This window comes from Lampris incognitus, chromosome 9 (assembly GCF_029633865.1).
Source record: "Lampris incognitus isolate fLamInc1 chromosome 9, fLamInc1.hap2, whole genome shotgun sequence".
Taxonomy (NCBI): Eukaryota; Metazoa; Chordata; class Actinopteri; order Lampriformes; family Lampridae; genus Lampris; species Lampris incognitus.
In genome coordinates this window covers 31,537,933-31,563,008 of record NC_079219.1, presented here as the reverse complement: position 1 = coordinate 31,563,008, position 25,076 = coordinate 31,537,933, and the positions used below count along the sequence as shown (strand labels likewise).

Sequence of the window (25,076 nt, the reverse complement as noted above, 5' to 3'; positions counted from 1 at the left end):
TTCATATCCAGAGACTGTTATCTTGTATATATATAAAAAGAAAAAAGAACACTGTAATGGAATTGGAATTACTACAATCGGGTATCAAGTGCTACCATCCAACCTTAAAAAGTATATTTATTAACCCTTGTGCTGTCCACACATTCTGTATACTGCCCTTGTCTTAAGGGTCATTTATGACCCGCCTTCATTAAACCTCTAAATTCAAGCAACTTAATTTAATTTCAAACCTCAAGTCTATTTTGCATGAAGAAAATACCTGTCATTCATCACAAACTTTGTGACTATCTGGGTTTTCCCTCTTCACAGTGCAGAAAGACTGCGTTTAATCAGTGGACACCGCTCATTTTTATTACAACACACCTGTCATACTTTCTTTCTTTACTAAAGTAGAGGTTGTTTATTATTATTATTATTGCTTAAGGTACTGCATAGGTGTAAAAGTTAACTTGTTAGCAAGAGACAGCACTTGTCTAGCCTAAGAAAGTAGTAGAAATGTGCAGAAAGCAGTTTTTGTCCCCAAGACAATCGTTGTATGCTAGTTGCGTACAGCTTTCATGGAAATATGAGCAAAAACAAAGTTTCACTTTTTTTCTAATGTTGGGGTCACGTGAGGAAAAGTCATCACATTTCAGGTTGAAAAAATATCATTTTAGATTCTTTTCTCTGCTGTTAAATACTGTTGTGGGTCATGTTTTGACCCGTGGACAGCAGCAGCCTCCTTTCAGATGTTTCCATTATGAGCACATATTCTGCAAACGTTTTATATGATCGAGTTAAATGTTACCTTCAGCGGTGATGTTGCTGTGGCAGTGTGTTTTGCTTGTGATGGGCTCTCTGCGGGTGTAGTGAGTGTGTGTAGTGAGTGTGTGTAGTATGGAAGCCATGCGGGGCCGCAGAGAGTGTCAGCGTGGCTGTGCAAATGAGACGGTTCTGCTACATTAGCTCCATAACAACATAATCTTTTCTCCATAAACCATTACATGCGCCGCAACATTTCTGATTTATTGGGGTGGAGGATCAATGGGAAAAAATTAATGCTCACAAACGTCCAACAGACAATATTGAGCAGATTTTAATTGTGATTTGGTTGGAGTAGCTGTTTGTCAGATGATGAATGGGGGTTAACCTTCCACTCTGCTGAGCCACGCAGAGGGTCTTTAATATGACAATTAACTGTCCGTCGTTGGATTTCATTGTATCTCTCTCTCTCTATCGAGTGGGCTATTTCATCATCGCTCCTCCTTTTTACCTCCCGCCCTCGTCTCCTCTCTCCTTTCCCCTCTCGCTTCCCTTCCCTCTCCTCACATCACTTCATCAGTACAGTGCAGCTCTTGCACAGATTAGATTTGAGTCTCTGCTTTTCTCCATCTCAGAGCACTTACTTATGTTTTATGACACACACTGAATCCATTTTTTTGCCACTATAGATTTCCCCCCTCCTCTTGTTACTCTTTTGCTTAAATAGATGTAAACCATTTTGCCTTTTAATCCCTAATTCCCTCAACTCATGTCCTCTGATGACCTTAAGTGCCTGTTTAAGACAAAGATAGCTGTGTGTGTGTGTGTGTGTGCGTGTGTGTGCGTGTGTGGGTGGGTGTGGGTAGCTCCCTGTAAAGGAAAAGCACCATGTGTGTGGACAGAGCACAGGCATATATAGTCAGATGAGAACGGTATGACCAGGAGGTGGCATGTTTAAACATAACGTTAACACTTTTCCAAGCTCTTACATTCAAAGATTAGTGTACATGGGAAAAAAAAAACAATACACAGGCAACTACATGTCAAGTCAGATTTATTTGTATAGCTCTAAATCACAGCTTACTATCCCAAGGCTTTACAATCACAATTGCACAATTGTTTCTGCTAACTATTCAACTCTGTATGTGCTAATGTCTGCATTTAAATCTTCCTTAATAACGTTTTTGAGCACAGGTGAATCCCAGCAGCCACTAAAGACCTTCCTCTAGGCATCCGGGTGGTGTGGCAGTCTATTCCGTTGCCTACCAAAATGGGTATTGCCAGTTCGAATCCCCGTGTTACCTCCGGCTTGGTCGGGCGTCCCTGCAGACACAATTGGCCGTGTCTGTGGGTGGGAAGCCGGATGTGGGTATGTGTCCTGGTCGCTGCACTAGCGCCTCCTCTGGTTGGTCGGGGCACCTGTTCAGGGAGGAGGGGGAACTGGGGGGAATAGCGTGATCCTCCCATGTGCTACAGCCCCTTGGTGAAACTCTTCACTGTCAGGTGAAAAGAAGTGGCTGGTGACTCCACATGTATGGGAGGAGGCATGTGGTAGTCGGCAGCCCTTCCCGGATCGGCAGAGGGGGTGGAGCAGCGACTGGGACGGCTCGGAAGAGTGGGGTAATTGGCCAGATACAGTTGGGGAGAAAAAGGGGGGGGGGGACGTCCTCTATTTCCCCTCAACCCCTCAGTGGGCAAAAAAAACAAAATCGATTTACTTCACATGAAACATAATGTTGACTGGCATTACTTAGACAGAAATCGTCATTGTAGCTTGTTTTCATCAGGATGTTCAAGTCGATGCGACATGGTTTAGGGGTGTGTTTTTTTTCTTTATTTCATGTATTTTATTTCACCTTCATCATGAAGACAGAGTACCATCTACACAACGTGTGCAGGCTCCTTCGACTGTGTATTTATTAATAAGTGTCTGTGCAACCTGAGCCAACGCAACTGAAGGCCAATATTTCAATGACTGAGTGCAGCATCAGAAGACTTAAAGGAACAGATATAACCTGATGGCTTCATGGTGGGGGGTGGGGGGCATTGCATGACAATAGGGTGCGCTCTTGTGGGTGTCATAAAAAAAAAATCAGAAATTGACAAATCTAAATGAGCAGGTTTGATGAGCTCTTTGCACCCTCCCTTTGGAATTATGCAATTCATATTGTGTGGCAAGTGTTTGGTGAGAGGTAACTGGTAAGTGCTGGGGGATTAAATGTAATAAGAGCTGGCTTGATCTCAATCAGTGTATCTCTGTCTGCTGGCATGAGCCCAGACTTCATTGTGTCTCGGCGTTGGCTCCATCAGGACTCCCAGTGAAGAGCTAAGCAGTGGCATCAATGTGGCCATTTAGAGGAGGGGCTGAGCAGATGCAGATGGAAGGTCAGGCCATTGTGCCATCCTCTTCCCTCTCGCCTTTCACTTCTCACTCTAGCACGCTGTCCACATCAAAGTTGTTATTGAGGCCCCCGTCGGAAACCCCGGTTTGGCAGGGAAGCGGGGTTTTTGAGAAAAGAATGAGGGCCTTGACCCGACACGGGAGACCAAATTAGCCCTCCCGCAGCCCATGGAAAAGATTAATACTACATACGGTTTGAGCCCGGATTCATGCACGGATTTTCAAGTTTTACAATCGGGAAAGAAACTGGATAGTATTTTACCTCAGTTCTCAATAGTGGGAGGGGGCTGTGATAGGGAAAATGAGCAAAGAGAGAGGGAAGGGAGAGGCAGATTGAGGAGGAGGAGGTCGCTAATGGTAGGATGCATGTATGCATGTGTGTATGCATGTATTCTTCCTTTCTTTTTTCTTTCTTTTGCTTCCATCTCTCTCTCTCTCTCTTTCACTCATGTGGACAGCTTTTCAAATTATGATGTGGATTGACATGTAGCAGCTGTCCCCTCTCCCGGGTCCTGTCCGTCACCTCCCCGGTCAGCGTTGACAGCACTATGATGGATTAGGAATTGTCAGCCAGGACGCTTGTCACTTGTTTACAAGACGGCCATCCCTCATCTTTCACTACGGGTCTTATAATCTGGCCGACAGCCCCCGCCAGACATGCAATACAAGACAACACCATACATTACAGCAGGGTTTTTTTTTCCAACCTTTCTCTCTCTTCTCTCTCTCACCCTCGCTGCCTCCTACATCCTTGGGCTGTGCCTGGCAGCTTGAACAGTGTCAACACATTTAATGCATTAATATATGTGTTGTGTTCACCAATCTCCCAGCAACTGTGGTGATGTCTTCCCCTGTCAACCTCTAGCCCAGAAACTGACTGGGTTTTATTCAAACATCCCAGGGGGAGAGGGAGAGGGGGGCTTGGTTATAACCACCATTGTGTTATTTGAACAATGGGAGGTTGTAGATGTGCTCCTAAGTTGCATGTTATTTGTAACATATAATCATTATTGTATGAAATATTTTCTGCACGAAAATAATCACAATATGAATTTGAATGAGTTTAAATTAATTAATACTGGACGTTCCCCTTATACACAATTGCTTTTCTTGGTATGTGTACTGAATGTAGTTACCCTCCACAGTTTGATGCTAAGGCAGCTAACTCAAATGCTATTTATAACATTCAATCTTTCTTTTATAACATATTTTGTGCATGAAAATAAGCATAATATGAATTCAAATGGTTTTAATTAAATTAATGCAGGATATTCCTCTTTTATGCACAATCATTTTTCTTATGTGCATTGATTTTAGTTGTCATTCGCAGTTTGATGCTAAAGCAGCTAAGCTGGGTGAAACGCCATGATCTGAAACCCTCACAACACAACATAGCTCACAGATAGAGGTCTGAAATGTTCATAAAGGAGGGCGCACTTAACTAACTAACTCTGAGCCCTCTGCGTCCCAATGTGAGAATGTGTATGTATGCTTGTTCTGCAGACATTGTCCACCCTGTGAGACAACAGGAGCATAAGGCAAACTAGCCTGGCTCGCTGACTGTCTGACTGTGTCCTGCCAGCTGTGATCATGCAGAGTGGATGAGCGCCTGTCATCCGCCCAAGTGCTGCCGAGACCCTCCTAGTGATCCCAGTGTGGCCCTTGAGAGAGGCCATAATCTTCTCCTATCAGCCTTAATGGTCCCCATCGTGGGCGCCTGGATGGCAGCACAGGGAGGGGGTGGCGTGCTGGATCCTACCGCAAGCATATTGTCTTTAAATTAAAATTTTCTGAACACTCCCCTGCTCGTGGCATAAATGCTGCCAAGGGAGCGATCATAATTGGCTCTGAAAACACGCGTAATTGCCTTCAGCTGGCATTCTTTTACCGTTGACATTGTTCGGGCGACAGCGGGATAACTGGTGATTTGAATATGCAGCTTATTTCAAAATAGCAGGTGTAATTGAAATATGGTTATATGTGAGTGGACTATTGCAATAAGGCTGGCAGATAATCACTTGACGGGGGATTGATTGAGTCCACAATATGCCATGGTGTTTCAGTAAACAGAGGGTGTGAATGGGCTGGGTGGGGGGTGGGGGGAGCTGGGGATAAGCAACTGAGCGAAGGGAGGCATCAGGCAGTTAAAAAAAGAAAAAAGAAAATAACCTCTTGGCTCACCAGTTAAGAGTAGTTCTGGATTGCCAGCCTGGCATTCCTAGGCTCTTTCTATTACTGAATCCATCCCCCTCCGTCCGCTGTCCCTCCCCATCCTCCCTCAGTCACTCCCTCACCACCGCTCTGAGTCGCCCACTTCCTCTTAAAGAGCTAACAGATGGCTATCCATTGTTGTTTCATTTTATCCTTACGTTGATTCATTTTCATATTCCTCTTTCAGGCGGGGGTCCACTTTGATACATCAGTGACTGGTGTTTTGAAAGTCTCTTTGGATTTTAAAAACGTAACTAGTTTCAAAAAAGCTATATATACTGTATAGACGTAGATGCTGTGTACTTTTTGTGCTTTGCTATTCATGTAAAGAAAAGATAAGACAACGTGTGTTCTGTAGTCATAACATTCATCATGTGTCGTGTCACATCATGCATGCATGTACCTAAAAGTTGCTTCACTTTCTCTGTCTAAAAGACGAGAGGGAGGTGTAGTTTCACTGCTCTTCCAAAACTACTGAGTATCAGTTTAGGTGGGTGTGAATCAGGGATGGGTGGGGTTGGGGAGGGAGGGAGAGAGACAAGAGGGAGGGAGGGAGAGATGAAGCAGGGAGTGAGAGAGAGAGAAGAGGGAGGGAGGGAGAGAGACAAGAGGGTGGGAGGGAGAGAGAGAAGAGGGAGGGAGGGAGGGAGAGAGAAAGAGAGAGAGAAGAGGGAGGAAGGAAAGAGAGATGAGGGAGGGAGAAAGAGAAGAGGGTGGGAGGGAGAGAGAAGAGGGAGGGAGAGAAAGAGAGAGAGAAGAGGGTGGGAGGAGAGAGAGAGAGAGAGAGAGAGAGAGAGAGAGAGAGAGAGAGAGAGAGAGAGAGAGAGAGAGAGAGAGAGAGAGAGAGAGAGAGAGAGAGAGAGAGAGAGAGAGAGAGAGAAGAGAGAGAAGAGGAAATGAGATGGACATAAATTACATTAGATTCATTCAGCTTTCCTGGCTTGCTCCTGCACACTACAGGGTGTCGGGGTTGATGTTGTTGTTGCTGTTTAGGTAAAACCCTTGCAGGTGCCTCCTCTCTTTAATCTACCTCTCCCTTTACCATTATCTTACATTTGGTTGGGTATAAACACACAGACATTGCAACCCGATAATATGCAATTAAAAACAAAGATCATTAAAAGTTATTGGTGTCTGCCTAATTACTATAACTTTACCCCTTATAATGAGCGTGTGTGGATATTGATTGGAAGCAAATCTCCCTTTCCTCTTGGAAAAAGCAGGTAGTTACTTTGTGTTAAATCATTAATATAGTAATGATTTTTCCAGAACACTCTCAATTAAGACCAGAACAGAAAATGACCCAGGGGAGTTGGAGCTCAGCTCTTAAAAGTGTGATGCTCCAAATATATCCTGGCTTCTCTCACAAGAGATTATGGATAGGGCCAGGCCCTGAATAATTGAAAGTAGAGATCTTTGATTAGGATGTGTAAATGTGTCTATGTTTAGGATGTGCGCCTAACACAACATGTGGAGATGAGCTCACATTAAGCATAGCTGTGTAAAGGCTTGTGTTATGTTGGTACAATAAAGAAATGCAGTGCTGTAAGAGTCGAAAAGGTTCCTGTTCTGTCTGCGTGCATTATGAGACATTGTTGTCCAATTTATTTACCGTTACTGAAATTCAGATTGTCCCGGTCTCAGATTTGAGTTGACCAACCAGTTCTCATTCAGGTCATCAAATACCGACGCTTCGTCATGCCGCTCAGTATCTGATACCAACGCATGAAGCACTCTTTAGTCTGTATGAGATGCACCGGGCTTTCTGCTAACTACAATGTAAACCAAAGACAGTTGAATCAGTTCATCTGGACACAACATTTATTGACAGATACGTTTCATCACTCATCTAAGTGACCTCTTCAGTCTCAACTGACTGCAGGTGTCCCCACCCTTATAAACAACACAGTGCCATAAGGACTGAAACCAATGATCAGTTTCATATGCAAATATGGGTGTGACCATTAACTAGAGTTACAATGGCCATGTGTACTCTTCACAGAGGAATAGGGAATAGGTGCAATCGCAGCATTGTAAGATGGTGACAGATGTACTCTTAGCCCCCCCCCCCCCCCGGTTCATTTACTCTTCACATCGATGGCCTCTTTGACTCCCCGTTCAAACCAGCATTCCTTCTTATCATATTATCAAGGATGTGCACATCCTCATCCTTGTAAGAGTGGCCACTGACCTGCAGATGAGTGTAGACTACAGTCCTGGCCTGACACATTAGCTCTGCTGTGTTGTGCCATCATTTTGGCCAGCGTCTGTTTGGTTTCCCCAATGTACAAGTCACAGCAATCCTCCTGGCACTTAACAGCGTACACTGTATTGCTCTGTTTGTGCCAGGGGACCCGATCCTTGGGGTGGACCAACTTCTGGTGCAGCATGTTTTGGGGTTCGAAAGCAGCTGAGATGCGGTGTTTGGAAAATATGTGTCTCAACTGTTACGACATGCCTGCCACATACAGAATCACCACTGGTTTACCTTAAACAGCTGTTGTCCTTCTCCTCTCTTTGATCGGCTGGTGCACTGTTTAGGCATGTTCCTGGCTTTGACAAATGCCGAGTTAGGATAATCACACTTAGCGTCCGGGTAGCGTAGCGGTCTATTCCGTTGCCTACCAACACGGGGATCACCAATTCAAATCCCGGTGTTACCTCCGGCTTGGACGGGCGTCCCTACAGACACAATTGGCTGTGTCTGCAGGTGGGAAGCCGGATGTGGGTATGTGTCCTGGTCGCTGAACTAGTGCCTCCTCTGGTTGGTCAGGGCACCTGTTCTGGGGGGAATAGCATGATCCTCCCACATGCTACATCCCCCTGGGGAAACCCCTTACTGTCAGGTGAAAAGAAGTGGCTGGCAACCCCACATGTATCAACTCCACATGTGGATTCACCAGTAGTCTTCAACAGAGGGGGTGGAGCAGCAACCGGGACAGCTCAGAAGAGTGGGGTAATTGGCCAAGTACAATTGGGGAGTAGAAGAGGTGGGGGTGGGGGAAGATAACCACACGTAAACAGGGCCTGTTTAATGTGGGATTTCTCCCCTTCCCTTATTGAGCATGCATAAAGACACTCCACATTTCTCAACACAAAACACAAACATGTACTTGGTAATTCAGCAATACGCTAGGTTAATGTTATGGCCATCAGTTTTAATTATTTCTCCTTCAATTCAGAGAAACAAAAGTTTTGTTTTTTGTTGTTGTCAGTTTTGGATAGTGGAAGGCTCTGCGGTACCCATAATCCTCAGCCACCATGGCTATGGAGACAAAAACAGTCCAATTCACGTTACCCGTTAAAAAAACTGTAATCACAGTATTTATTCCAAACTGATTCAGAACCTGAAAATTAATTGATTTAAAGTGTTGAATGTTTTATTAGGTTTCTACAAATTGCAACGTTTAACTTCAGCTCGCCGTTCGCAACAGATCAACAGATCTGAAATAAACCAACATCTTTACTTTTTCTCAACATAGATCATCTACATGCAGTGTAATTACTAGTTCGGCTGCAGTAAATATTTGATATATTCTGTAGCTATAGCTATTTATGACCCTATTTTGCAAACCAGAAGAACTAGTGCTGATTGGTTTTTAGGCTTCATGGCACGGCTCTAAAAATCTTTGAAATAAACCAACATCTTCACTGTTTTCTTAACATAAATCATCTAGATGCAGTGCAGTTGCTAGTTTGGCTGCACTCGATATTTTGATATATTCAGTGGAAAAATCCTTTTAGGACCCAATTTCCAAACCTAGCTTTGAAATCCTGCAGAACTACAAATATGGTGCTAATTTGTATCAAGCTGCATGGCACATCTCATGGCAATTGTGGTATTTAAAAATATTTGTGAATTTCCTAGAATTGGAAGTTGTACATACTGAATTGGGAGTACACTGATGGGTTTAAGGGGATGGGAAACACATTTGTGTGATCAGATTTTAAATGTTTAATTGTTAAATGGATGAAAATTAATTTTGACCATATCTGATAGCACCCCCACTGAAGTCAGGATCTCTCTATAACAGGTGGTCCCATGTCTGCAGCCCCTTCTGTTGCTGCATGACAAGCCTTGCAACATGCACTGAGGTCAAGGGTCAGAGGTCAATATTTCAAAGCAGAAGCCATTTACAATCTTCAGACTGCCATAATGTTACCCTACAGGTCGAGACCTTTCCAACGTATTTGGTTTAGCCCTACGACTAAGTTTTACTTTTCACATTTCATGGACAGCCTTGGTCCAGGTTTACTTTCAGAGTCTGAGAGCCCTTTGGAGGCCCAACACATGAAATGAAAGGGCTTTAGTTTTTTGTCTGTTTTTGTGGAAATAATGACAAACATCATTTAAGGTAATCATTTTTGGCTACGCTACAACCAAACTAGTAATTTCAGCCTACTTTGAAGCTTATTTACCTGATGAAATACCAGAGCTTAATTTTCAGTCCTAACCCCATTGTAGTAATGCCCTGGATGGTCAGCAGGATTAAAATATGTAAAGATGACTTATTTTAGTCACTATTTCCACAAAAACAAGCAAACAAACATAACAATTATAATGACATTTAAAGAAACACTTTATAACAACACAAGTGAAGCATTAGTTAAGTATTAGTAACTGCTGAATTCCTCATTTGTAAAGCATTTCTAAAGCATTTGTATAGCAAGACATGGACCAATGGTTAGTGTGTTAATATATGTTTTATAAATACTTATTAACACTGCAATTAATGATTAATTCAGGTAGTTCTAGTTGTTAGTAAAGTATTTTGTATGACCTCATCTAAAGTGAGGACTATCTGTGCCTTACAAAGCATTTACAAATGAGATTGAAAGGCCAGCAGCACTTTGAGACTCACAAGTGCAAGTACATGATTAACAAACTATTTAGATGTACATTTGTGTGTGAATTGATCATGAATTGCAGTATTGATATCGACTCCTGTATTTTCACAATGTGTGTCTGGTGTGTGTCTCTGTGGGAGTCTATAAACGGCCAAACTAAAGCACTTGGGGCCTTGATTCTTTTTGGAGGTTATTGGGGATGATCGGGGGCACCTATAAAAAAAATAGCAGAACATTAAAAATATGCATAGTATGCGGAATATGCATAAAATATGTGGAATCCCTTCATAATCCTGAGCAGTTCAACAAGATGGCGGGCTCTGGCTACGTCACGCCTCGGCTCTTTCCGCCGTTCGCGCAAACCTCGCGTTCTTAACGGGTTGCTGGATGGCGGTCGGAGACAGCGAGCAGCGCTGGAAATAGAAAACGTCCGTGAAATAAGCCAAACGTCACAGTCGCATTTGCGTGGGTCGAGCACGGGCGTATATGGCGGCTGTCACGTGAAGTGAACTCAATAAAGTTTTCTGTTTTTGAACGTAAATCAGGGCGTGCGGGCGGTTCGGGTTTTGGGGGGTCTGACGAACAATAAAGTCCGCTGTTGCGCGCGTGCAAGTGTCCGAGTGTCTTATCTGATGAATCAGATTTAAAGGCCCAAACATACTCGGGCGGAACGTACGCGGAGCGGACTCCACGAGGAATGTCCGCAGTCATTTGGGCTTCCATAGTCGAGCGCACTTCCGCGTTGTAGTTTCCTGTAAAGCTGTCCGTGAAACACTACATTACCCACAATGCTTGCGTGTTGTTTACACTCTTCTGTCATGGCGTCCGACCTGACGACGAGGAAGACATGCTCTTGCCTGCTGGCTCTACAAGAAAATAAACTGAAGAGACGGTGGTATGTATCCTCTCTGTGACGTGTCGGACAGGTGTGGGTACTTTCGCACCTTCTACTCACATATTTTCGGAATGTGTGTGTGTGTGTGGTGTTAGTGTGTGTGTGTGTGTTAGTGTAGATAGCAGGACCGAAAACTAAAGCATTTATGATCCCAATTTCTTTTGGAGGTGGTAGGTATTGTTCCAGAGAGGACCAGAAAAATAGCAGATGATTACAATATAATTATAATAATTATGCAAAATATGCATTTTCTAAAAATGGCTGAAAAACACTTTTCTCGGCATTTCAAGTGATTCTGAGCATTTGGGGGGAGGGAGTTGGAGTGGGGGGGTTTAGGGGCAGGGGGAAGGCGGTTAGCTGGCAGGATGAAGAGGAGGGAGATTTAGACGGGTGGATAGCTAATAAACGTCATGATCACCGCAACTTGGTTGCGGGTCACTTACTAGTGTATTTATAAAACATATATTAACCCACTCACTAACCATTGGTGCATGTCTTGCTTTACAAATGCTTTACAAATAATGAATTCAGTAGTTACTAATACTTAACCAATGCTTCATTTGTGTAGTTATAGTGTTACCAAATTTTATTTTATTGTCTGAGACAGGAGAGGTCCTGCACATGTAAAGTATCTCTCTGTCTGTCTGTCTGTCTGTCTGTCTGTCTGTCTGTCTGTCTGTCTATCTATCTATCTATCTATCTATCTATCTATCTATCTATCTATCTATCTATCTATCTATCTATCTATCTATCTATCTATCTATCTATCATCCTCATTTTGGGATTTTTTTGCTGTACAATGACATTTCTTCTCAAATCATGCCTTAAGTAAACCCTTACTATACACAATACTAATAAATAGGTGGGCCTGTAATGATAAGCGGTTGTGATGAAAGTGCTAAATAATAACAATAAATACATTATTAGATGGACGTCATAAAAACAACAGCAGTCACCAATATCTAATGACATTTTATTAGATATTAGTGACTGCTGCTGTTTTCATGATGTCTCTCAACCCTGAGAGGGGTTAAGAATGTACATTCATTATGAAAAGTGTCAAGGGTACATTTCATGCGTTTTGTAAGCTTTGCCGAGCTGACGTTGATGTGAGCAGCAAAGGGGGCTGTTGGATAGCATGCTACCGGTTGGTAAAACAAGCATGATAGTTGGCCAAATATTAACCTTCTCCATCCTCAGCCTTACCTGCTGCCTATGGCTGAGGAGCTCCTGTTGTCAGGTTACCCTTTTATTAACATCTGGAACACAATATGTGCAGTTAAGATATAAGTGTACTTCTTCCATCTTATTTCATAAACAACATACTGCATTTATCTGGAGTCCTACAACACATGAGGATCCACCCCATGTTACCTCCGGCTTGGTCGTGCTTCCCTACAGACACAACTAGCCCTGTCTGCGGGTGGGAAGCTGGATGTGGGTATGTGTCCTGGTTGCTGCACCAGCGCAGTCGGGGCGCCTGTTCAGGGGGGAGGGGGAGCTGGGGGGAATAGCGTGATCCTCCCACGTGCTACGTCCCCCTGGTGAAACTCCTCACTGTCAGGTGAAAAGAAGTGGCTGACGACTTCACATGTATCGGAGGAGGCATGTGGTAGTCTGCAGCCCTCCCGCAGATCGGCAGTGGGGGTGGAGCAGCGACTGGGATGGCTTGGAAGAGTGGGGTAATTGGCCGGGTACAATTGGGAGAAAATAAATGCAAATAAATAAGTGCAAATAAATAAAAGCAACCAGTATGAATGAAGGATTTGAATTATCAAGGACACTTTTGTGTTTTTGTGTTGAGAAATGTTGAGGCTATCATTAAAATAAAACCTTAAAATGGGAATTGATCATGATCAGAATACATCCGGGCGGTAAAGCATCTTTTAATATCGGCGTGAATAGATGGCTGAACCAGTTGCTCTGAGCGTCTGCTGCTGATGGTTTACAGTGTAGTTAGTAGAAAGCCCGGTGCGTCTCATGCAGACTAAAGAGTGCCTTGTTTGTTGGTATCTGACGCCGAGGGGCGTGTCAAAGCATCAGTATTCGATGACCTCGGAACGAGAGCGGGTTGGTCTGACCCCCCTGTCTCATATCCATATTCCTGTATCATCCCATTTCTCCTAACTGTTTCACTAATTAGATTGTTTTCTTCGTTTCTTACCTCCCAACACCTGCAAGAAATTCTTTGGTAATTTTCCTCTCTGCTTTTCATCCCTCCTCCCTCTCGTCTTTCTCCGTGGCACCACTGAGACGTGAGCAATGGCACAAGCAGCTTGTGTCTGTGTCAGGAGGCCCCTGGGCACCATCAGCCCTGTATTGTACACAGGCCAAGTCTCTGTGCCAGTTCACACCGCTGTTGTATGGTATTCTTGTGGCAACCTTCTCTTTTTCTTTTCGCATTTTTCAAAGCCCCATGGTAGCTAACACAACGCACACACTCACACACACACACACACACACACACACACACACACACACACACACACACACACACACACACACACACACACACACACAAACACACTTACATGCATGCACACAGATACATAAAACTGTAATCTCTCTCTCTCCTTCACTTGCTCTCTCTCCTCTCTCTCTCGCTCTCTCTCTCACTCGCTCTCTGGCCTGTCTGTCTCTCTTTCTCTCTTTCTCCCTTTCTCTTCACTTTCACTGACTCATAATATTCGCCCGTTGTTGTCGTGGCCCAGGAAAGTTTGGAACAGGGACTTCTGGTTTGGCACAGAGATGTGTTACAGTCTCCCTAACCACAATTTACAGCGGGTCTCTTTTCAAACACTTGACATCTCTTTACCACTCCTTAGATGTAGGTGGTGGCTATTCCGTGTCATCTTTGTTTGACTTTTATTGCACATAATAAGCCATTTTCACCCGGTTTAATGTCATCACCTCGGTAACCAGGGAGGGCGCTTTCAGCAACAATGAAGAAATGGCAAGTTTGTCAATAGAGTGTGTACAGTGCTCGTATAAATCTACCTAGGCCTGATCGCTTAGGTCCGTTTTAGGATGATGATTATTCGAATAATAATTTTTTCATATGCATGGGAGAATAATGGCGTATTACTTTCTCACACAATTTACAGTAAATGACAGGTCTGAATGAGGCTCCAAAGAGGTCCAGACGAGGGGAGAGAGCGAGCAAGGGCAAGGGGCCACATAAGAACGAACCAGAGGAAAGGGGATGGGTGTTTGTGTGTGTGTGTGTGTGTGGGGGGGTACCTATGGGTGATGAAAGGAATTTTAGCTCTGCTTTTCCAGAAAGTGCAAGCCTCTCGCTCTGTTTGCCTTATTCACCTCGCCGCCATGTTTGGTCAACTGACATCATGAAGGGGGATTAGACGCGGAAGTGCCATAGACTCCAATATTAAAACCCTGCTATAAAAATAAAATTTCAAGAGTAGTGTTAATCACAGCCACAGCTGGAAATCATCTCAGTAGCTACAGTAAAACATTTACCGTGGCTGAGCTATGTTTTCTTACCGTTAATGAAAGTAAATCAGCAGAGAAGCCATTTGCCTTCACTCATTTTATATCATGAAAACCGCGACGGTTAAACACATTTGTAGTCTTTTAATAAGGGCTTTTAAATTATGATAGCCTGATCTCTATGTCGTTTAATCAATACTACTCTTGAAATAGTATTTTTATGTCGGCGTTTTAACATTGGCGTCTATGGCACTTCCGCATCTAATCCCCCTCATGACGTCAGTCAACCAAACATGGCGCCGAGGTGATAGTAGGAAAACATGTCACAGCTTGGCATTTCATCTTCATGTGACATTATCAAAATCTTCATATGACAGCACCAATTATAAATTCTGACGAGATGATACCAGAAAACATTTGCTCTTCCACTCTTGTTGACATGACCTTTACTTCAATCTATCGTTCTTTCATTTAAATTGTTCCCTCCCCTGCTACTATTTTTTCTTTCCCCCCCCTTTTTTTTTCTTTTTCATATCTTCACAGTACCATCTATGTCCTCGCTGCTTGCATCCCGAGACAAATCCCATCGGCTGGATGTGTTCTCATGGAAGCTTATGAACGTCGCTGGTGCTGAGTAATTTATTGACCACTGACAAGGGCAGTGAATTCTGGGACAAAGTGAAACTCATATAGTTATCAAATGCATAAAATTCCTATCACTTTAGGTGTCAGAGCAGAGACTAGAAAATGAAACAGGTACTCATAAAGGCAGCAGGTGTTGTAAATCAGTAGTAGGGCCCAAACAGATGCCACCGCTGGGCCCTGTGAGGGCACAGAAGACGCTTGATTAAATAAGGGGAATTAGGTATTTTTGCAAAAGTGGGAAATAACATTGATCTATGTCCCTGTCAGTGGTGAGGCTTGACACAATTGTGCATTATTTATTTATTCCTCTTGTGTATTTTTAGTAGATCAATCTCTCTCTCTCTCTTGCTCTCTCTCTCTCTCCCTGTTTCTTGCCAAGTAGCATGAGTGGGTGAAATAGATGAGAGTCTCTCTTCGTTTGCTTTGCATCCTACTGCTCACTAAAAGCTGGAGTAGTAGAAACTGGTCCATTCTAGGGTCATTTTTTGATTCTCTGGTCAGAAATCCTCCACAATCACCGATCCTGTTGTCAAGTTTTGTATATTGTGGACACATCAGAGCCCGCCAATAGGTTGCTCTTTTATCTTGACAGTATATGTATTGTACCATGACGTCAGCATAGTCAAACAAGATAAATGAGAACTATTTACTCTTTAACTAAATGCCATTACCCAGTAACCTAAACACTTAAGTAAATTAAATACTAATGGTCAAATAATGGAAATCCTTTAGCATAATTTGAGCCAAATGTTGGGTATTCATTTCACAAGTGAAATTTATTTTTGTCTCCGCCAGGTGGGAGCCTGGAGGGGATTATGTATTTGGTTGTGTGTGTGTGTGTGTCTGTGTCTGTGTCTGTGTCTGTGTGTGTGTGTGGCTAATCTCGCAAACTACCTGACGTATCAGCTCTTTTTTTTTTTGTGCAGTTAGGACTGTATGATGAAGAACTTCTTGTGGTTGCGGTGATTTAAAAACCTTCGAAAAACGAATGTTCTCGTTGTCATCACTCCCTCTCCCCATTCACTCTCTAGCTCACTCGACCAACGCTGCTCTCCATTGCTGCTGCAACCGTGCGCATGTGTGACTCATACCTATGGTTGAGTCAGATCGGGCAGTGACAGTGTCAAAACCAAAACATTATGTATTCGGTTATAAGTCTTGAAAGTATACGAGAAGTTGATCATATTTTGCAAGCCAGCAAATCCTTCACTGCTGATCTCAGCACAGGAGAACTAGAGGAACACTGGATGAACCAAAAATAATTTGCCTTATTCACCTCGCCGCCATGCGGAAGTGCCATTGTCTCCCATGTGAAAACTCTGCTATAAAAATACAATTTCAAGAGAAGAATTTATCACAGTCACAGCTGGAAATCATCTCAGTAGCTACAGTAAAACATTTCCAATGACTGAGCTATGTTTTCTTACCATTGTTTTCTGAATTAAAGTCAATCAGCAGAGCAGCCTTTTGCCTTCATTTTATATCATGAAAACTGGAGTCTTTTAATAAGGGCTTTGAAATAATGATAGTCTGATCTCTGTCATGTCATGTCAGACTTGGCCGCTTTCGTGCAAGGGTCCACCTAGGAGGCTGCACATCTGCAGACTGACAGGCAAAACATTTTTTATTAGGTAGATTTTTAGCGTGAGCACTGTCTATTAACAACTCTTTTTTTTCCTATTTCCCATTCAGTCAACTTGGGCACTGTGCAGAAGTCTTATAATGGCAGGCAAAACACTGGTTTTTCTGCCCATGTGTGTGTGTATTTCCCTTCTACCAGCAGTCGCAAAGCGGGTGGTTTGTCACCAAGTTCGAACACCGGAGAAGAGAAGATGCGTACACCTGGCGGAGATCTGCACTCTACTGAGTGCACTCCTCTAGTCATAAATATGTGGTATACCCCTTTGTTCCGGATATATCCTTTCCCAAATGTATGATTTCAGTTTTGAAGGTGTCTGCACAGCTGATGAGATCAGTAAACTCTGGGGAGTGGGGTGGTGACCTTCCACCCCATCCATCACCCGCTGATGGACATGGGAAGCCCGCCCCTGACAGGCCAGGGTGGGGTGGGTTGGTGGGTGGGGGTGGGGGAAAATGGAGTTATAGATAGGACTAGTGAGGGGTTTCAGGTTCCTCCTGCTTGGTGGAGTTTCAAGGGTTAAATGGCGGGTATAAGGTTAGGGAGGCAAAGAGAAAAGGTGAAGGGGGCAGGATTGAGGTTAGGGGGAGTAACAGAGGGGTAACAGATGTTTCACAGCAAGATTAGTTGAGGGTTTGTTGGGGGTCAAAATGGATTACCTTGCTACAGTTTGTTATAGTTCCTCTCAGTAGCACTTTACAATAAGGTATACTTTACACATATAAAGGGTTTATAAATGGTTACTAATTACTTTATCCATGGTTAATAATTAATTTTAATGCATTACAAAACAGTAATAAGGTGCTGTAATACATTAATAAAAATACGTTTTTGGATTGCCAGGTTGGAATCCCACATTTAGTTAATATGAGAAAGTCTCCATAGACATTGTCTCAGAAACCACGTGATAAGACAGTGTTAGTCAAAACGCTGGATGGAAGCCTCACCAGCCACGACCCAACCTTAACGTGGAGATGAAGCAGTCCATCAAGATAACATTATTTACTAAATGTATTTTCACTCTAATCAACAATTATATAACAAACATGACAAATGTAAACATATAAAAGAAAAACAGAAGCCCTGTTATATCTATCGTGGCAAGGGCACCACCATCTTGCAGTACTATAACTTGTGACATAATGGGGTTGGTTGGCTTGGTTGAGTTCATCAGATGCAACGGTAAAATATAGAGAAAGTTGGAGACTAAGGAGTCACAGGTCAGAAGACAAAGGGGAGGCTACTATTGTATTGCTCCTGGATGTAAAAATGAGTTTTACAGGTTTACAGCCATGGATAAAAAAAAGTCAATTCTATATTCTTAAATATTTTAAATATTAAAATAAAAGATTAAACATGTTATATTTATATTGAAAGAAAGAGTCTATAGCTAAATAACTACCTCACACACGACAAGGATCAGTCTATCGTCCATTTTTGGGGTGACACTGTGCGTCACGTAGAAAAAAGTTCAAGACAATTCAACTCTAATATTGGGTGGTTGTGTGCGTGAGACGATCACGACCACAATAGTTTCACGAGATTGCGCCCGCTTGTTTCTCCACCTGACAGATTGCCTGCATCTCCCTACCTGCCCGCTCGCCTCTTACTGAAAATGAATTACTAAGGTGGGTCTGCTCCCCATCTGAAAAGACCATAACATCTCTTCTAAACATACAGCGAGCGAGCAAACTCTAGTGGATGGAGTGCAAAAAACTGGGGAAGTATCTGCGGACTGCAAGACAGGGGCGAAATGTGTAGGGGCGTAACAGTCACTTGCCCTAACCTTAACCTCGCAACCTTAACCTCAGCCTGGGGCGGTGAATCGGAAGGGCATTTCTTGTACTGAAGGGGTATCTCTTGAACATTACGCCCCTATCTTGCAGTCCGCAGACTTATACTGTTGAATTGTACAGATATACTACGAAGTCAAGTCAAGTCAGTTTTATTAGTATAGCCCAATATCACAAATTAAAAATTTGCCTCAGTGGGCTTTACAGCAACAGCAATACAACATCCTGTCCTTAGACCCTTGCATCGGATAAGGCAAGGCGAGGCAACTTTATGTATATAGCACATTTTATGCACAAGGCAGACTCAAAAGTCACAGCTTGAGGAGATAATTGTTTTTGTTTTTTTTTGGTGCCGCTTGTGAGTTCTCCTCCAAATGAGTAAAAGTCTAACTTGTTTATTCTTAACAGACACAATTTTCTTAAGTTTTAATCATTTCCGTTAATTAATCAATGGTTGGTGTTATTGCTGACTGGAGGGGAAATGGAAACATTAAGGATATCAGCGTCAATTTTGACCATTGAAAATAGGTTGGAGGAGGAGCAAGTGTGCGAAACTTTGCAAGAATAGAGCAGGACGAGCAATTTTCCAAACAAGCGACACATTGCTCGCCTGTTCACTGTTCACTCCATCTTCATTGGAAAAAACTGAAACAATCTGATGTTTGCTCATTCGCTCATTCACATCAAGTCCAGTTAGGAACTGGTGTAAGCCATGACCTGGTGTCAGTGTGGCTGTTACTTGCCATATATGAGTCCATCTGCTGTCAGGAAGCTGGTCTGGACCATAGTGCGTACATTCAGCATACTATGATGGGAGATGGATGTGTTGGAGGTGGTGATGCTTTCACTGAAAGATGTCTGAGCTGAAACACTGGTGTTTCCTGTCAATAGCAGGTAAGTCAAGGTAGCTCTGGCCACCGGTAAATGAATCAATAGCGTTAGCCTTATGTAGTTAAAAAAAACAACAAATACACATGGTGTTTACCAGAGACAGGAATATGATGGCATACAGTGTGAACAATGTGTCCGTGTGCAGTTTGAGGTCTGACATGACAATATGATTCCACATGAATGCTTTCTATGCGTAATTTTTTTATATCACATTGCGCAACCCAGCCATTGGGGATGCACCCCAGCCACTGGAGATGCACAAGCCAGTGCATTCTTAGTGTCGATCCCAAGCCCAGATAAATGGGGAAGGTTGCGTCAGGAAGGGCATCCGACATAAAACCTCTGCCAATCAAATATGCGGATCATAAATCAGATGTCCATACCAGATTGGTTGAGCCCTGGGTTACCAATGACCGCCACCGGTACTGTTGGCCAGCAGGGTGCCAGTGGAAACTATGCTACTGTTTGGCGAAGGAGGAGGAGAGGGGGAAGGCATGTCCAGAGGCGGTGCGAGAGGAGGAAGGGTAGGAGTGTGGAAGTGAGAGTCAGAACGTTGAATGTTGGCATTATGAGAGCTGGCTGATATGATGGAGAGAAAGAAGGTAGACATACTGTGTGTGCAAGAGACCAGGTGGAAGGGAGGTAAGGCCAGGAGCATCGCAGGTGGGTTCAAACTCTTCTACAATGGTGTAAATGGGAGGGGAAATGGGGTAGAGGTAATTCTGAAGGAAGAGTATGTCAAAAGTGTGTTGGAGGTGAAGAGAGTATCGGACAGCATGATGAGTATGAAGCTGGAAATTGAAGGTGTGATAATGAATGTTACCAGTGTATATGCTCCGCAAGTTGGTTGTGAGATGGAAGAGCAAGAAGAATTCTGGAGTGAGTTGGATGGCGTGGTTGCGAATGTACCTGGTACAACATGGGTTTTGGACTTAGGATGAGAAATCTAGTTTGGTTTAGATCTAGAATTAGGGGTGGAGTTAGGCGTCAGGGAGAGGTTGATTGTTCCATAGTGGGGTGGGTCACTTGCCCTTCTTAATATGCCAACTCGACAGCTGAAAAAGGAAGAGATGAGTGAAAACACCAGAGACAACATGGTGTGCAGCAACAGCTAGGGGAGCATGGTGATTACGACCATGCTAAGGACTCGGTGATCCAACAAAGGTCCAGACATTGTGCTGCACATCTCACTAGCCACAGGAACTTCACCTGCATTTCTGAACAGAGAGCCGACAATGTCTGAGCTGGCTGTGCCCAGAGGTAAGACAAAAGCAAACAGGGGACGTCCTGTGAGCTAGCCAAAATGTCAGAGGCTGCTAGTTGAAGACATCGGTAGATTTAGCCAGGAGAGGTGAGTGGTCTAGATACGTACCTCCTAGACAAGAAAGTGTACATATGCATATAGGTCAGAGAGGCTTACATACTGAAGTTCAAATGCATTCACTTGAGGGAAAGAACTAACTGTTGCAGACTAACATTTAGGGACTAGCTGTGGAATGAGGTTAGTCCTAGTTTCCAGGATTAGCAAACTGAACATGTTCATCATCTTGTAACATTACCCAAGGAGGAGAGAGTGGTGATTGGAGCAGACAATGGACATGTTGGTGAAGGGCATAGAGGTGATGAGGAGCTGATGGGTTGGTATAGTGCCAAGGAGAGGAATGTGGAAGGACAGATGGTGGATTTTGCAAAAAGGATGGAAGTGGCTGTGTTGAATATGTATCTCAAGTAGAGGGAGGAACACAGGGTGACATATAAGAGTGGAGGAAGGTACACACAGGTGGACTATATCTTCTGCAGGAAGTGTAGTCTGAAAAAAGATTGGAGACTGCAAGGTGGCGATGGGAGAACATAGCTAGGCAGCATCGGATGGTGGTCTGTAGGATGACTTTGGAGATCAAGTAGAGGAAGAGAGTGAAGGTAGAGCCAAGGTTCAAATGGTAGAAGAAGGAAGATTATTATTTGGAGTTCAGGGAGGAGTTGCTGGGTGGCTGGGCAACTACTGCAGAAATAGTGAGGGAGACAGCTAGAAAAGTACTTGGTGTGCCATCTGGATAGAGGAAGGAAGACAAAGAGACTTGGTGGTAGAATGAGGAAGTACAGGAAAGTATATGGAAGAAGAGGTTGGTGAAGAAGAAGTGGGATAGTCAGAGAGGTGAAGAAAGTAGACAGGAGTACAAGGAGATACGGTGTAAGGTGAAGAGAGAGGTGGCGAAGGCAAAGGAAAAGGTATATGGTGAGTTGTATGAGAGGTTGGATGCTAATGAAGGAGAACAGGACTTGTATCGATTGGCTAGACAGAGGTAGCAAGCTGGGAAGGATGTGCCGCAGGTTAGGGTGATGAAGGATAGAGATGGAAATGTGCTGACAAGTGAGGAGAGTGTTGAGAAGGTGGACAGAGTACTCTGAAGGGCTGATGAGTGAAGAAAAAGAGAGAGCGAGAAGGTTGGGTGATGTGGGGATAGTGAATCAGGAAGTGCAGTGGATTAGTGAGGATGAAGTGAGGGCAGCTATGAAGAGGATGAAGAGTGGAAATATGGTTGGTCCAGATGGCATACCCGTGGAGGCATAGAGATGTTTAGGAGAGACGGCAGTGGGGTTTTTAACTAGATTGTTTAACACAATCTCGGAAAGTGAGATGATGCCTGAGGAGTGGAGAAGAATTGTACTGGTACCGATTTTCAAGAATAAGGGGAATGTGCAGAGCTGTGGTAGCTACAGAGGTATAAAGTTGATCAGCCACAGCATGAAGATATGAGAAAGAATAGTGGAAGCTAGGTTAAGATGAGAGGTAATGGTAAGCGATCAGCAGTATGGTTTCATGCCAAGAAAGAGCACTACAGATGCAATGTTTGCTTTGCGATTGAGGGACAACTCAGGTTGGACGGTTTAGAGAAAACGCAAGAGAGGCATGATTGAGATGGTTTGGACATGTGCGCAGGAGAGGTGCTGGCTATATTGGGAGCAGAAAGCTGAAGATCGGAGCTGCCAGGCAAGAGGAAGGCCAAAGAGGAGGTTTATGGATGTGGTGAGGGAGGACATGCGTGACAGAGGAAGATGCAGAGGACAGGAAGAAATGGAAACGGATGATCTGCTGTGATGACCCATAACGGGAGCAGCTGAAAGAAGTTTAGATCACCTTGCACAGCATGTTATGTAACCAACATTTGGGATACCACAGTCAAAACACAGTGGTGTAGTAGACATGTCTTTATGCATGCTAAATAACCCAGGTAAGAAAATCAAAGAAAGTATTGTTTATAAGGGTGGGGATACCTGCAGTCAGTTTAGACTGAAGAGGTCACTTACATGAGTGATGCAACATTTCTGTCAAACGTGTCCAGATGAACCGATTCAACTTTCATTGAGTGGTGTAGAGAGTTTGATGTTGGATATTCAGACATTCGGCCCAGTTCATCCTCAATAACCTTTGAGTAAGATCATCAATACACAGTTGGCGTATTCTGGAATCTAACAGAATGAATAATTCTGACAGTACAGATATGATTCAGTACTGTTCTCTGTTAATGAAAATGGACTGTTTTGTCCTTTGCTGTAACCCTGTAAAACTCATTTTTACATCCAGGAGCAATACAATAGTGGCCTCCCTTTTGTCTTCTGTCCTGTGGCTCTTCAGTGTCCAACTTTAACTGTCTCTATCTCTATCTTTCACTGTTTCGACCGCTGTATCTGTTGAACTCAGCCAAGCCAACCAACCCTGTGATGTCTGTGAATGTTCTCATTCATCCAGGTCATGGTTATCCAAAGGAGTTGAATAGAGTGCAACTGGACTTGGTATATATCCGTGAAGACGTTTCGCCTCTCATCCAACAGGCTTCCTCAGTTCGTGCCGTTCAGACTAGACTAGCTTGGTCTAGTCAGAAAGGCACCAAGTCCAGTTGCACTCGATTCAACTCCTTTGGACAATCCTGTGATGTCACAGGGGGCGCCTTTGCTTCTTTTTTTTCTTTTATATGTTTACATTTGTGATGTTTGTTATATATAATTACTGATTAGAGTGGAAATACCTTTAGTAAATCATGTAAAGTTGATTGACTGCTTCATGTCCATGGCATTTTCGTGTTATTTGTACTTCACTCACTGAGAATGTGAATCGGCAGTACTCACCAGTCACATGGCTTCAGATAGAACATCTATGGAGACTCGCTCGTATTGATAAAATGTGGGCTCCCAACCTGGGAACTAGAAAAAAAAATATTAATGTAGTATAACATCTTATTAATGATTTATAACACAACAATAAATGAGTTGTTAACATTAGTGATGTAATTACTGACCACCTACATTAACCCTTTATAAAGTATGCCGTATTGTCTTAAAGTGTGAATAATGAACCAAAAGAGAAAAATAATAATGCTGACATATTCTAAACTGCTTTAAATTTGAGTTTTGTATTCGAAAATTATTCAGATAAAATATATTTTAATTTGGTTTAAAGATATTTTGTTTCGACCTCTTCACTGTTATTTTTCTAATAATGTGTAGTAAACATTAGCATCTTCTGTGTCTTTAATACAGTTTGTCAGCTGACATTTGTAAAAGAGCAGCCTAGTCCAATACAAATGATGAATCTGGTAATCAGGACCTGTGTCACTCCATTCTTCCAGTCTGCTGAGGTGTAATGAGTCTCTGAGGGCCTCTTGTTCCTCACACCACTGGAACGAGGACCAACATCATCAATCTTTGGAGTGGCCAAAGTTTGAGAAGTTGACTCTGTCTGCTAGGGTACTCCTTTCGATTTCTTCGGAGAGATCTCAGAGGAGCCCCCGCGTCTTCTTCACGGAGAAAGCGGTGAGGGAGCAAGCTGTGTGGACAATAACACCAAAACCTCCAGCTGACGCGCTAGTATTGAGTGACTCCACGCCATGGAGCACCAGCAGGCACACACACAGACACTGTCGGAGACACACATACTAAAGTGAAATGGGTTCAGTCACATTTGACCTTGGCAGTCCAATCGCCTGTCAACCCTATATACCTTCTTTTTGTCCATGACTGTGCTATCATATGGGTTCCTCTATTTGACCTAAATGCAGCCATGTCTAGACACTACTTTCTGCTGCTTTGGGGCTATATATGTCCACCCCTGTCAAGAGTTTCACTTTTCAGGAAGTTAAACAAGACTCCTTCCCTCTCTTGTCAGACAGCAGCTTCACGCCGGGCGTAGTGAAACCAGGAACAGACCAGATAGAGGGAGCTGCCCGAGTTCACTATTACTCATAAATCACGGGCTTGACTTGTTTCGTTGTGGCTGCATTTGTTTACACCATTGATTTGTTGTTGTTTTTTTTTGTTTTTTTCCTTGTTTGTCGAGATGATGTATTTGTGTAAAATTATGTAAATAAGGAGCCGGTCTCATCTTAAATCCTACATCAGATTAGATGTTATTCTGTATGAAGGAGGTAACTTGATAACGCCGAAGACAAGAGGGATTGACACAGATACTGTATGCAGTCATAATCTTCCATGAGATTTAATCTGATTGATCCCTTTGTTTCTGAGAAAGATCTGGGTTTTAATTCATCCTGTTTGTCAATGGTATAT

At 43.3% G+C, this 25,076-nt stretch overlaps 1 protein-coding gene across 1 annotated transcript in view; it reads left to right on the top strand.

Moving 5' to 3' along the window:
- Positions 1-20,746: 20,746 nt before the first annotated feature.
- Positions 20,747-25,076, top strand: part of sall3a (spalt-like transcription factor 3a) — a 62,327-nt gene continuing 57,997 nt past the window's right edge. The window contains exon 1 of the mRNA XM_056286972.1: positions 20,747-20,771. Coding sequence (XP_056142947.1) covers positions 20,747-20,771 — 25 coding nt within the window. The remainder of the gene's footprint in view (positions 20,772-25,076) is intronic.